Source organism: Ostrea edulis, chromosome 7 (assembly GCF_947568905.1).
Source record: "Ostrea edulis chromosome 7, xbOstEdul1.1, whole genome shotgun sequence".
Classification (NCBI taxonomy): Eukaryota; Metazoa; Mollusca; class Bivalvia; order Ostreida; family Ostreidae; genus Ostrea; species Ostrea edulis.
The window spans coordinates 21,832,919-21,846,521 of record NC_079170.1 but is presented as its reverse complement, the minus strand read 5'-3'; the positions used below and the strand labels follow the sequence as shown (position 1 = coordinate 21,846,521).

The 13,603-nt window shown below is 38.0% G+C and overlaps 2 protein-coding genes across 6 annotated transcripts in view; one reads left to right on the top strand and one right to left on the bottom strand.

Annotated features, from left to right (window-relative positions):
* LOC125654327 (leucine-rich repeat serine/threonine-protein kinase 2-like) overlaps positions 1-1,997 on the bottom strand; it is a 91,282-nt gene extending 89,285 nt beyond the window's left edge. For 3 of the 5 annotated variants that reach the window (XM_056143676.1, XM_056143678.1, XM_056143679.1), the window contains exons 1-2: positions 1,898-1,989; positions 1,272-1,468 (exon numbers count right to left, since the gene is read on the bottom strand). In XM_056143676.1, the coding sequence (XP_055999651.1) occupies positions 1,272-1,443 (172 nt within the window). In that variant the 5' untranslated portion in view covers positions 1,444-1,468; positions 1,898-1,989. Of the gene's footprint in view, positions 1-1,271; positions 1,469-1,897 lie in introns of all 5 variants that reach the window. The other 2 variants (XM_056143675.1, XM_056143677.1) reach the window with 1 other exon arrangement.
* A 4,864-nt stretch (positions 1,998-6,861) lies between these two features.
* LOC125657433 (protein shisa-4-like) lies at positions 6,862-13,113 on the top strand. Its single transcript, XM_056143680.1, has 4 exons — positions 6,862-6,991; positions 10,638-10,719; positions 11,194-11,366; positions 12,398-13,113. The coding sequence occupies exons 1-4, from the start codon at positions 6,952-6,954 to the stop codon at positions 12,541-12,543; spliced, it is 441 nt and encodes a 146-aa protein (XP_055999655.1). The 5' UTR covers positions 6,862-6,951; the 3' UTR covers positions 12,544-13,113.
* Positions 13,114-13,603: the final 490 nt, after the last annotated feature.

Here is a 13,603-nt window from a genome sequence, read left to right as displayed (position 1 = left end):
GAAAACATGTCAAAACGATATCATGATCTTTTTGCAATCTCTCACCAGAGGGCGTTATGCTACGCTCCACAACAAAGTGAAGCTTGTGCAGAGTACCCTCTGGTGAGAGAATGGATCTTGTTGGTATACACTTCCGGTTACTATAAAATCTTAACCATACCGGCGGACCTTCAATTTCCGAATTTCGATTTCTCAAAGTTTGATCAAGGTCCCTTGAACTTCGAGTTATCGAGAGTCACCTGTAATCATTAATGCATTGAAATTTACTCCGAAAAACTCCGTTTTCACTATTATTTTAGACATATTTAATTGATTTAATGAGAAAAAGTGTCAGTGATTTTTTTTTTCAAAACACATTTAATTAATTTATTTCTATGGATACTTAATACATCATGGGAACATTACTCAAGTACTCAAGCTTGCCTAAAAGTTAATCTTGTGCTCTTATACTAATGTAACTGCCCTTTATCACCATATCCACTTAAATGATACCTTCAATGCTTATCATTCAATTTTAAGAATTCAAAAGAACTACATAAATTAAAAAAATTCAAATTTGAAGGAAAATTGGTGGAGATATATAAGAGAGAATATATTTTTAAAATCCCCAAAATCACACCTCAGCGATATTCTCATTTGCTCAAGTATGTGAGCTGACCACTGTGACATCACAGTGCACAAATAGCTAGATACAATGTCACAGCTTCCCAGGGATTTTTTTAGGTCTGTAGAGGGCTGAAATTTGGCCCCATTCCCAATGCTAAAGAGCAGGTGTTTTTCCCAAAATGATGCCTAAAAATTCCCAAATGATAGATGCTTTGATGAGAATATCCCATGAGGGGTTCATCCAACCTTGGTGCCACTCTGTTGCAAAACATTTATGACAGTTTTTTCTCTGCCAAAGACCGGAAATTAAAGCTTGTTTAAGCCACATTGATAATAAGATATCAAATGGTTAACTTTTTGCTTGTTTCTTAAATTTATTTGTTTGAAACATATTTTTTCAATTTCAATCAAATATCGTTATTCTTCCCAAACTTGAAGGCCCTTGCCCCTGGATTCAAGAGGTAAAAAAATCTCTGCTTACTTACTACCAGACGTAACATATTTTAGCAGGCACTATGTGAATCTCTTTGGACAGCGTACTACAAGCCACTATCATGATGTCGAGTTTCTGACATACATGTAACATATATTAACCACACATTCAGCATCCTGAGTACCCTTAAATCACTTCTATTAAGCTTCATATGAATGGCTGTGTAACATACTATTTTCAAGGTTCTCCTTGACTTTGATCAGCGTCAACAGTAAGAGGTCCTCATTGAGAGATCGCTGTAGTGTCATCATTATAGAGTACGCCTCTTCATCCTCCATACTGTCAATGCGGTCATCTCTGGCCAGGGTCGAGGGCGGGTCAGCTGCTCTCACCACACTTGTCATCACTTGTATATTTCAAGTTGACTGTCTATGTAGAATAAAAAATAAAGACAATCTGGAAATCCACTATCAAATTACTTGCGATTCGTGTGTCACAAGTTGTGAACATTCTGAAGTAGATCTCCACAACACACAGTACTAGACCCTGGCAAAATAAGATAAGATAGCCCAAGTCGGAACCACAATGAGCACTTTAATTCGTTTAATCTCTTTCAATATCAGGTCAAATTGATGAATGCCAGCTATGTGGTCAAATAGATAAAGAATTAAATTCATAATGCATCACACATTCATGTTGTCACAAAGTTAACATGGTTAAAATGTTTAAATTAACTTTTTGTGTGTGTTTTGTTTTGTTTTTACCGGCGATTCTGTTAATCACTGTCGAAATCTTAATCATTTAATATATCTTGTATATCTTGTTCCCACTTTTAATATGAAAGCATCATCCCTTTACCATTTCACACTTCCCCCGTCTTTAACTGTCATTATCTACAAGCATCAGCAGCAGCCGACTTCCCTGCTCTTGTTCTGCAATGTTTATTTCCGGTCACCAGTGTATCATATGATGCGACAGCGCCACCTTCAAGGTTTTTAAAAGGCGGGAAATTTTAAAACATACGGGGTTTGCCAACATTTTACGTTCAGTCACCTTTAGAAGCAGAAACTTCATCAGAGTAAATGATCATACATATAGTGAAAATCTTAATCACCTGATGAGATATAAATCAGAATGCTGAAAATTAAATTACAAAATCGAGGGCTATGAGAAGATTTCGAACCAAATCTCACCCAGATCTGTATCTGCATTGGGTACTGGAAAGTAGTTCACTACTGAGCAAAGTTCATCCAGAGTGAGTGAGTGGGCAGAAATGAATGTTAATTACTTTTAGCTACTAAAGCAGTTTTAAACTGATTTGTCGTTTCGTGCAGTCCACACAGTTTGGTGGTAAAAGTTCCACTAGTCTTTGATGGCAGCTGGCACAAGTGCGTTTTTGAAAATATCAGTAGATCTACGTGTTACAGGTCAGCAACTTGATGTTGGCTTCAGTCCTACATGTACATGAAGAGCGAATCGGCAGAGATAGCCACCAGGCCATGTAAGAACGTGAACAAGACTATTTAAGTTGAGAAGTTAGTCGCGAAGCAGAAAGAATGACGGCCCGGGAAACTGATGTTTTTATCTGCGGAAGAAGATATTGTTAGAGTGGCAGAAAAGCCACTACGCTTTAAAGGTGGGGCGACAGGGGGGGGGGGGGGTACAGGCAGGTGTTCAAAACTTCCGATGCAAGTAGTTTTAACCTAAGCGGACTTTTAAGCACAGTTCATACCGATTGTTAGGCCGTTCTTGACACACAGATTTTGACTACGGATAACTCCGTTTACCTGATCAAGATATAGGGCTCACGGCGGGTGTGACCAGTCGAAAGGGAATGCTTACTCCTCCTAGCACCTAACCCCACCTCTGGTGTGTCCAGAGGTCCGTGTTTGGCCAACTCTTTATTTTGTATTGCTTATGGGAGTTATGAGATTGATCACTGTTCGTTATCTTCATCTTTCAGATATCATAGCCTTCACAGAGGTGATTCCTCCGAAGGAACGCAAAGTGCCACTGACTAGAAATATCGGAATTAGTTAAAGATGGATACCACCCACCTGTACATAACCCCGGAAAGAAAGGACGCGGTGTATGTTTCATCACAGTTCAGTGCAGAGGATTTTATTGACATTGATTGATTGAATATTGTTTTACGTCCCTCTCGTGAAGGGCTGCAAAATTTAGGCCTATGCTCGGTGCTTATGGCCTTTGAGCAGGGAGGGATCTTTATCGTGCCACACATGCTGTGACACGGGACCTCGGTTTTTGCGATCTCATCCGAAGGACCGCCCCATGTTATCGCCTTCTACGACAAGCAAAGGGTACTGAGGACCTATTCTAACCCGGATCCCCACGGGATTATTGACATTGAGGATGGTTAAGAATTCAAAGAATCCATATGGGTGAAAGTAAAAGTTGACACTAACAAGTCTCTGCAGTCATTGGATGGTAATCAGGGCCCATCGAGTAGCAATGAAAACAACAGGTGTTAAGAAAGACTTATTCAGTAGATATAAATTGCTAAATATCGGAGAAGAATTTTCAAGACATGGTAGTGGTTGGGGATTTTAACTACATTTATTGTATTCTAATATTGATTGGGATAGCTGTGTGGCAACCGGTAACGTATACTCTCAGACAGTGACCCTTTCGCCGAATGCATTTGAATTAAAGATTGTTTTCTGATAAAACACGTCGACACACCCACAAGATATCGTGGCGACCAGAGGTCCTCTCTGTTGATTTCGTCCTAAATTAAACGTCTTTAAGGACCTTCAGTACGGTTCATCCTTGGGAAACGGTGACCACTGTACATTGGTTTGTGAGTATGTGTATATACGATTTGATTTGCTGTTTTCCGCCACACTCAACAATTTTTCAGTTATATGGTGGTCCCCAGTTTTTGTTGGTGGAAGAGAGAACCCAGATACAATGCACTTGGGAAGAGACCACCGACCTTCCGAAAGTAAACTGGGAAACTTACCGGCGCGAGCAGGATTCGAACCCGCGCCGACAGAGGTGAGAGGCCGTGTGATTTTGAGCGCGATGCTCTAACCACTCGGCCACGGAGGCCCTGAGTATGTGTATAAAGTCGAGTATGTGATCACCAAGACTAGGGAATACAAGTTTGATAAGGGTGACTACGACGGCATTTTTTCAGTGATTTGGGGGGGGGGGGGGGGGGGGCTATGCAAAGTCACAGTTGGAGAAAGACGTAAAGTGAAAGGACAACCTTATATGGATAAGCAAGGAATGCGACTTGTCAAGGCTAAACAGAGGAGACAGGATCATTACAAAGTCACTGAGGATGTTTATAATGATATACCAGAAATACTGTGTCGCCTGTATTAATAAGATGAGAAGCTTTACAAGGGACCTGCGTAGGAGTTTCTAAGAGTCACTAGCATCTGAAGTGAGGACAAATCCATTTTTGAAGTATACAAAGTTTAGATTGACATGTACAGTAAAGAGTGGCGTAAACGACCTGACAGACACGGAAGGTACTATCCATAATGAGGACGAAGCCAAAGCAGAGATATTGAATGAATACTTCTGTAGCGTTTTTCACAAAGGAGGACATCGAATACGCGACGGACTTAAATGACATATTTAAGGAAAACGAACTTCTAGAAACACACACATCACAGACGAGTCCATCCTCAAGCGCCTACAGAACCTGAAAATCGGCAAATCGTCCGGTCCTGGTGGTGTCCATCTCAAATTGCTGAAAGAGATAGCACCAAGTATCACGAACCCATAACAAACTACTAAGTATCTTCAGAAAGTCGCTGGAGTCTGGTAATCTACCCATCCCAGTGAAAACAAGGACGGGTTAACGTTATTCCGATATTCAAGAAAGGAGACAAGAGTTTGCCTGGAAATTACAGGCCAGTAATCTTGACATTTGCCCTCTGTAAAGTAATGGAGTCTCTCTTCAGAGAATAAGTAAAGGGACATATGACACGCAATGAACTGTTCTGTGATGAGCAACACGGTTTTGCTCCTGGGATATCTTGTATGACCCACGAGGGACTGTCAAAGAAAATAAAAAGCTACGACATTAAAGCGCATGGATTATCGACTTCATTCGAGAGAGATTACAGAGAGTATCAATCAATGGTTCATGTAGCTCAGAATGGTCGGAAGTGATGAGTGGAATCCCGCAGGGGAGTGTGCTTGGGCCAATTCTGTTTGTCATTTTCATCAACGACTTGCCAGACGTTGTGACTAGCGTGACACATATACATATGTATTTGCTGACGAAACCAAGGTGTGCGGCAAAGCAGCCACGGACGACGATCGAGCAAAGCTGCAAGGGGACCTTGACAGGCTCTCGGACTGGTCAGACGAATGGCAACTGAGATTCAACGTCAGCAAGAGCAGTGTCATGCACCTCGGGCAGAACAACCCACAGAACAGCTATCACATGCAAGACAATGATGGGCAACGTCAACAGCTGGAAGTCAAAGACATGGAAAAAGATTTGGGCGTCTAGGTGGACAACAAGCTGTCATTTCACCAACATGTGACCACATCAGTAGGGAAAGCCAATCGAATCCTGGGGTTAATTAAAAGAACATTCACCAATAGAACAAGCGTCGTGATCAAGAGGTTATACACAAGCATGGGTAGACCTATCCTAGAATACCACAACGCACCTCGAATCCAACAAGGGTACCTGTAAAGTTCGAACCGAAACGAAACGAAACATATTGTATAACCGAACTCTTTTGATTATAATAATTAAAAATAGTGTTTTGGGCCCCTTGAAAGTTACCACATATAAATAAAATTCGCCTCCCCTTTGATGTAGGCTTTTGGCTTGACTGATACAAAGTTTTAAAAGTTGGGGGGGGGGGGGGTGTTAAGCACAAAATACATATCCGAGGTTGATTAAATACCATGTGCAATTAGTTTTGGATCCATAAATTTCAGAACGGAGGGTTGCAGTCTCAGGTCTGGGGAAACAATGTAAAACATTTCTTTCGATAGTATTTTGTATTCCCTACATTTAGATATTTAAAGAGAAGCCGCTTTTGATGCGTTTTATCATCGTCCTCACTCACTGTAGGTCCAATCGGTCCCACTTAGGCATTCAAAGTTCCACTAAATGCACCTGCTAGCTCTTGTCTCGAAACTGCATGGCGAAATTCGCGTATTAATTGAATTATTGCTCTCTTTATTTGAATTTTAGCGCACATCAATCCAATTGTTATATCATCAATTCATTTGAAGAAATCAACTCTTCATTTTCAAAGCTCATCAATTCAGCAGAATAGTTAGTGGTATCTACACTTCAGGTACTGCGCGCAATAATTAAGAACGGATCAATTATTCATTTGAAAAGATCTCTCATTGATTTGTTATGCACAATAATTGAGCGCTTCATAGCGGTGTTACGTAAATTGTTCTAGTGTGGTATCTTTCTATTAATATTCTGTCATTATTTTAAAATTCATAATACGTCCACGAGTTCAAAATGATGCATGCTTTGAATTAGCAGATGTCAGTATTTTAAAAGTATCAAAAACCAATTCTTGGACCTAGTTTTTATTTTAATGCAACTGTTGAAGAATATTGGTGCTGTGCAAGTTTTCACAACTTTCTTATGGGTTTTTATGTATTGATTATTTGTTTAAGAATACAAAGTTATGCTGCCTTTAAATTTAACGCGAGTCTCCTAATTCATGATACAGTGAATTGCGTCTTTTCAAAATTACATTTACACATCCAGTATGATTCCCCGGTATTCAATTTAATAAATGTATGCATATATAGCTTCATTCAAATTCTACTTTGTTGAGAACATTAAACCATACAAATAATTTTGTGTTCGTAGTACGCAAGCGCTGTATTTGGTTTTTAACTTATAGAAGGCTGTTGCTTTACATGTATGTAATCTAAGTTTTAAAATGGATTTACCTGTTTTGGAATTGTTTTTGATGACGATCTGTAAGTTTCCCATACCTTGTAAATTTCATATAAGAATGCATTTATAAAGTGTTGATGTTACTATTCTAAGTTTGTATACGACTTCATTGAATAAGCTAAAACACAACAAATTTGAGTTTTTAATAACATGGGTTTCAAAATGTTCTTTTAATTTTGTGAGTTTATTTTTTAATATAATTAAATTTCATTTTTGAGAATACATGTAACTTTCACGAGGGCGTGAACTGTGATGCTTTACGCCAGCGTAAGAAAATTTTATTTAACGAGATGAACAGTCGAGTTTCTGTCAGTAAAATAAGATACATTTAAGTTAGACCTTCATGAAGGATTGCTGTTCATACCCTCGTGTGTTTTCAAAAATGGAATTCATTTCTTATATTCACATTATATTTTCATTTCTGTCGGAGAACTCCCAGTCGTTAAAATAGTCGTACTATATTTATCAAGATTCATGCGCACATGCATTGTTCACATTCATGAGGACTGGATATAACTTCAATTGGTAAAGATATCGACGGCAAAAATATTGGAGGTGGAAATGTGTTGATTTAAAAATTTACATATGTTTACATGTGGGGCTTACTCTATCTAATAATATGGAAATCTGATTTCTTTCAAGAATATGGGATGTTTTGTTTTTGAATGTACATACATCGAAGCTGTAGATATTGCACTGGTCATCACGTTTGTGGTTATAACGCCGCATTTTATTTTCACAGTAAAAAGGGGGGGATAGGTTCCGGGTGTTGATTAAGTGCAAAATTGTAGTCTTTGGACTAAAATGTATTGAAACCAATATCGATCTTATTGACAATTTAAAAATGTTTATTCCTTATTTAATACACTTAAAAAAGGTACGATATATATTACAATGTAGAGCATGCGCAGATAAGCATTCACTTTTATAAAGAAAACTATCGTTGCCAAATCAAAGAACACAAGACACCTGTGCATTGAATTTTGCTGTATAGCTGCCAACATTTTCACCATAGAAAAAGGAGATCATTGAAATGCATTTATAAGATTTATATAGAATGTCAGTATCAGTTCAGGATTCAGGTCACCTGATCTGAAAGCCCAAGTGAGTTTTCTGATCACTTTTTGTCCGCTGTCCGTCCGTAATTTTTTTTTACGTTTTCAACTTCCTCTACAAAACCGCGGGGTCAGTTTCAATCAAGCTTGTAACAAATCATCTTTGGGTGAAGGGCTTGAAGTTTGTTCAAATGAAGGGCCACGGGCCCCCTTCAAAGGGGAGATAATTATGAAAATGCAAAAATTGGGTAAGGTCTTCTAAAATTTCTTCTTAAGAACATAAAAGCTTCCTGACATAATACAGATTCAAATTTAAGTTTGTTTGAATTATGGCCCCTAGGTGTAGGATGGGGCCGCTAAAGGCGATAAAAATCAATGGTGTGTGATCTTATGACCTTGACCTGGAAGTTTGACGTACTATTAAAAACAATGTGACATATTCAATATGTCCTGAACTATTTAAGGTAGATCTTTTATATCTTGTATATAAATTTCTTATGGCAAAACCTTTCATTTTATATGTCCTTAAATTGACCTTGTGACTTTGAAACCCTTGAATTTGACATACTTTTTAATTATGATTTATCTCTCGTTTATCTGCGTGTTTTTATGATTTATGGTTGTAAATTTTAGGACTCAGCACCTAAAGGGCCTTAGGGGCGGGGCAAAAACTGCCCAAAATAGACCAATTTTCAAAAATCTTCTTTTCAAGAACCGCACACGTTTAAGAAAAACTAAATGCATAGTGATGTAGAGCAGGAAGGCCTCTACCAAAATTGTAGATTTCATGACCCCCTGAGTAGGGGTTCTGACCCCAGGGCGGGGCTAAACTTGGTATATAGTGTTTATGTGTAAAATACTTAAATAACATCTTTAGTGCTATTGATGTTAAATTTAAAGTAAATAGATATTTAGAAAGAACAAGTATAGTCCTTTACCAAAATTGTAAATCATCCCAGGGGTAGGGATTTGGTATCAGGGTGGGGCCAAAGTGGTCAGTTATTAAATGTGTGAACAATATACATTTCTAACTTCTTCTTGATAACTATCATTCCAATTCTTTTCAAATTTGGTACGAAACATATTTGGAACAAGGGGAACATAAATAGTAAATTTAAGGATTCCAGCATCCCTGGGGCCTTAGGGGCGGGACAAAAACTGCCCAATATTAACAAATTTTCAAAAATCTTCTTAAAAACTGCACACGTTTAAGAAAAACTAAATGGATAGTAATGTAGAGCAGAAAGGTCTCCCCATGGTAGGCATTCTGACTCCAGGGCGGGGCCAAACTTGGTCTATAGTGTTTATGTATAAAACACTTAAATAACATCCTCTTTAGAGCTATTTATATCAAATTGAAACAAAATGGATAGAGCAGGTAGTCTTTTACCAAAATTGTAAATTTGATGATCCCCAGAGAAGGGATTTTGACCCCAGGGTGGGGCCAAACTTAGTGTATAGTATTTATGTGTAAGTTTGCTGATACTGTATAAAATATAAATGCATACTTAGGAATTAAGCCGAAAAGGATGTACAAAAATGGTTAATTTCACAACCCAGGATTATGACTTTAGGATGAGTCCAAATTAGGCATATCTTTTGATGTTTTAATGTTAATACACCTATTATATTATGTAAAGCCTTTCATCATTGCAGTGCATGCACTTTTGAGGGCAGTGAAGTTTTAAGAACACATCTTGTTTTATACTGTTGCTGAACATTAGAATTTATCTTAGATATTCAGAACAGGATTTTTTAAAAGATTTGATAGCCCGTGGGAGTAATGATACTTTTTCACTAGTATTCAGGTGACCGATAAGGCCTGTGGGCCTCTTGTTCTCGTTTATCTGTGTGTGTGTATGATTTTTCTCGTTTATCTGTGTGTGTGTATGATTTTTCCTCGGTTATCTGTGTGTGTGTATGATTTTCCTCGTTTATCTGTGTGTTTGTATGATTTTCCTCGTTTATCTGTGTGTTTGTATGATTTTTCCTCGTTTATCTGTGTGTTTGTATGATTTTTCCTCGTTTATCTGTGTGTTTGTATGATTTTTCCTCGTTTATCTGTGTGTTTGTATGATTTTTTCTCGTTTATCTGTGTGTGTGTATGATTTTCCTCGTTTATCTGTGTGTTTGTATGATTTTTTCTCGTTTATCTGTGTGTGTGTGTGTGTATGATTTTCTTCGTTTATCTGTGTGTTTGTATGATTTTTCCTCGTTTATCTGTGTGTGTGTGTATGATTTTTCCTCGTTTATCTGTGTGTGTGTATGATTTTCCTCGTTTATCTGTGTGTGTGTATGATTTTTCCTCGGTTATCTGTGTGTTTATATGATTTTCCTCGTTTATCTGTGTGTGTGTATGATTTTCCTCGTTTATCTGTGTGTGTGTATGATTTTTCCTCGGTTATCTGTGTGTTTGTATGATTTTCCTCGTTTATCTGTGTGTTTGTGTTTGTATGATTTTCCTCGTTTATCTGTGTGTTTGTATGATTTTCCTCGTTTATCTGTGTGTTTGTATGATTTTTCCTCGTTTATCTGTGTGTTTGTATGATTTTTTCTCGTTTATCTGCGTGTTTTTATAATTTTCCTCTTTTATCTGTGTGTTTCCTCTTTTTAGGTTTGCCTCTGGCCACTGCCTCATACTGTGCGTATCATTACTCCTATGGATATTACTGTTACTATTATTACAGTTCAGACAAGTAAGTTTCTGCCTAAATATACATCTCAATTACAAGAATGTAAAATCCACAACCATTCAACATCATCATCATCATCATCATCATCAATCATCACCACCACAATTATCACCATCGTCACCGCTACCATCACCACCACCACCATCATCAATTATCACCACCACAATTATCACCACCGTCACCGCTACCACCACCGCCACCACCATCATCATCAATTATCACCACCACAATTATCACCATCGTCACCGCTACCATCACCACAGCATCATCATCAAACATTAAGACATTTACTTACTTTTATCAACAAAGAAATTCAGTCCACGTTATTTCGAACTCATTTGAGTAGATCATTCACTAATTCAATATTGATTGAGATATATTTCAAAAAGCAACTGTTTGCTGTTAAAAGGGTTGTAGTACATTTCAGAAGAAAACTTTTAATGATTTCAGTTTGCTCTTTCCCATTGTATCTTTTAGCGTGGGAGTGTATGTCGGGTCCGCGGTAGGGGCGTTCGTCTTCATCGTCATCATTCTGGTTTGTGTCTGTATCATCAAGAACAGCCAGATGAACCGGAACCGCGTAGTAACGATGGGGGGCGGAGCGACGACAGTGACGAACGTCAACAATGTCAACACGGTTCAACATCCACGTGAGTACCGGAGAGTGACCAGTTCACAACTTTATGATATCCAACAATTGTCACCTACACAATCTGTTGTCAGTCTGTCTGTTTCTTTGATTTTCTGAAATCAAATACTAAATGTAGGGGAAAATGTTCACGCAAACACCCTCTCATATTGCCATTTGATTAATGATTTGCTATCTTTGAAACTGCATTCGGAAGTTTTCGATTGAGGTTTAGCGTCAATATAACGAGGATACACTTACTGCATAAGCAGTGTCTGAGAATTCGGCACAGCTCATGCTCACTTCAACCAATCAAAGGTCTCGTGGCTTTTTATGACCAAAAGTAATCTTCTGCCGTTTTCGTCCATTAATTTTTCACCTTTTCTCCAGAATTTTTGGCCAATGTCAACCAAACTTGGCACAAAATATCCTTGGGTGACGTAGATTAATTTTCATTCAAATGCACGTAAAAGATACGTTTAAAATGTATTCATCGGGACCAAAGTGGCGCCATAATGAAGGTTAAGAATTTTGCCTGGAAATCTTCAGGAAGATTGTTAAGAACCCCCTCATAAAGCACAAAATCTACAAATTGTCAAATGTGTATACAAGTAATCTCCGATCATGCAGATTCAGATTTGTTCAAATCATTACCCCTGGGGTCTATACAGACCAAGAGAAGGGGTTTAAAGTTCGATATAGAAGTATAAGGGTGTGGAGTTTTACATATGAACAATTTGGGAATTTCACTCCAAACGTAATTCTCAAGAACAATACATAATTCTTAAGAACAATACAAGAAAATCAAAATCGGGAAACAATAAATCAATTTGCGAGTATCCTCATGTAGTGTACATTCAAGTGTCTACAAACCATGACCCCGTAATTAGGGCGGAGTTGCATAAATGAAAATTCAAATTTTGATAGGATATCTCTCTATGAACAATGTGGCTCAGATAGACATCGTGTCTCCCGAACCTCTCGTTCTGGTATTCGTATTTTGGGATCATCAAGAGATTTAAAACTGAGCAATGGTTTATTTCCATTTTTCAGCTGCAGCTGGATACGGGTACGGACCTCCTCCCAATGCCTATGGATACGGAGCGCCCCCTCCCGGTTATGCCCAGCCATCTCAATCCATGTTTGGAGGTGGTAACCCCGCTTACCCTCCGCCCCAGTATCCGCCACCTAAGTATTGACAGAACGAAACGACGCATTTTTTGTCACATGTATAATATAAAATTCAGTGTGTTTGCGGTGAAGGACTGTTTGAAGATTTCGGTTTTTTATTTAATTTGCAGACACTCGATGTTTTAATATATTTATTTTTTCGATTATCATTGATGTAAGCTTTTTTTCAGGTTTATTTATGTATATATACAGATATCTCTGTGTGTGTGGATGGGTGTGTGTACATATGTAGTGGCGGATCTACAGGAGGTGGTTACGGGGGTTGGTTGAATATTTTGTTTTATTAAATGATAATTTTTTGCCATTAAGAAGTCTTTACCCCTCCCCCTCCTTTCTTGGCAAAACAGATACAAACTTGGTTTCAACCCCCCACCCCACCCCCACTTGAAATTTTTCTAGATCCGCCACTGATTATTGACATACATGGTCTTTTTTTTTTTTGCCTTGTGTGTTATTGTGTGATCTTTGACATGTACATGTAGGTATCATTTCATGATGCATGTCATGACTTTTATATTCGTACTTTGTGAAATATTTTAAAACAATTCATACCTTTGAATAAAGTAAATTTACTTGTATGAGGAATTATGAGGAAGAACATTACTGATTTTTATGTTTATAAGGGTGTGTTTGTGGCAGTTTTACATGTTTTATCGCCGTTTTGAATTCTAGGAGAACTAATTCAATTAAATTCTACGTTTTGTTATCTAAATGTCTAACATTTCAAATCAATGATTTTTGAAAAACCCCAATTCTGTCTTGAAAGTATGGACAAGACTTGTCCTTAAACCTGTATTCTCCAATGTATAGAAAATCCAGTTGTATTAATTTATAGATTTATTCAGAAGAACACGTTAGGCACTTAGAACCAGGGGCGGGGCTGCACCTTGTTTTGACAACGTTCATTTTCCGTTATTCTTACATACAAAATTAGTTATTTATAAAAGCAAAGTAAGATACACTGGCCAAGTGCCCCTTTTTTGACAGTAACATTGAACTTAACATTGAACTCGAACTCATGTAGTGAAGGAGGAACGAATTCAACCCCTCCGGATGTAGGATTTTGAA

Bases quoted from the DNA above. Each gene is read 5' to 3' on its own strand.
- LOC125657433 (XM_056143680.1), top strand. From the start codon at position 6,952: ATGGATTTACCTGTTTTGGAATTGTTTTTGATGACGATCT. The intron at 10,720-11,193 runs GTAAGTTTCTGC...TGTATCTTTTAG, and splicing joins TATTATTACAGTTCAGACAA to CGTGGGAGTGTATGTCGGGT. The intron at 11,367-12,397 runs GTGAGTACCGGA...TCCATTTTTCAG, and splicing joins CAACACGGTTCAACATCCAC to CTGCAGCTGGATACGGGTAC.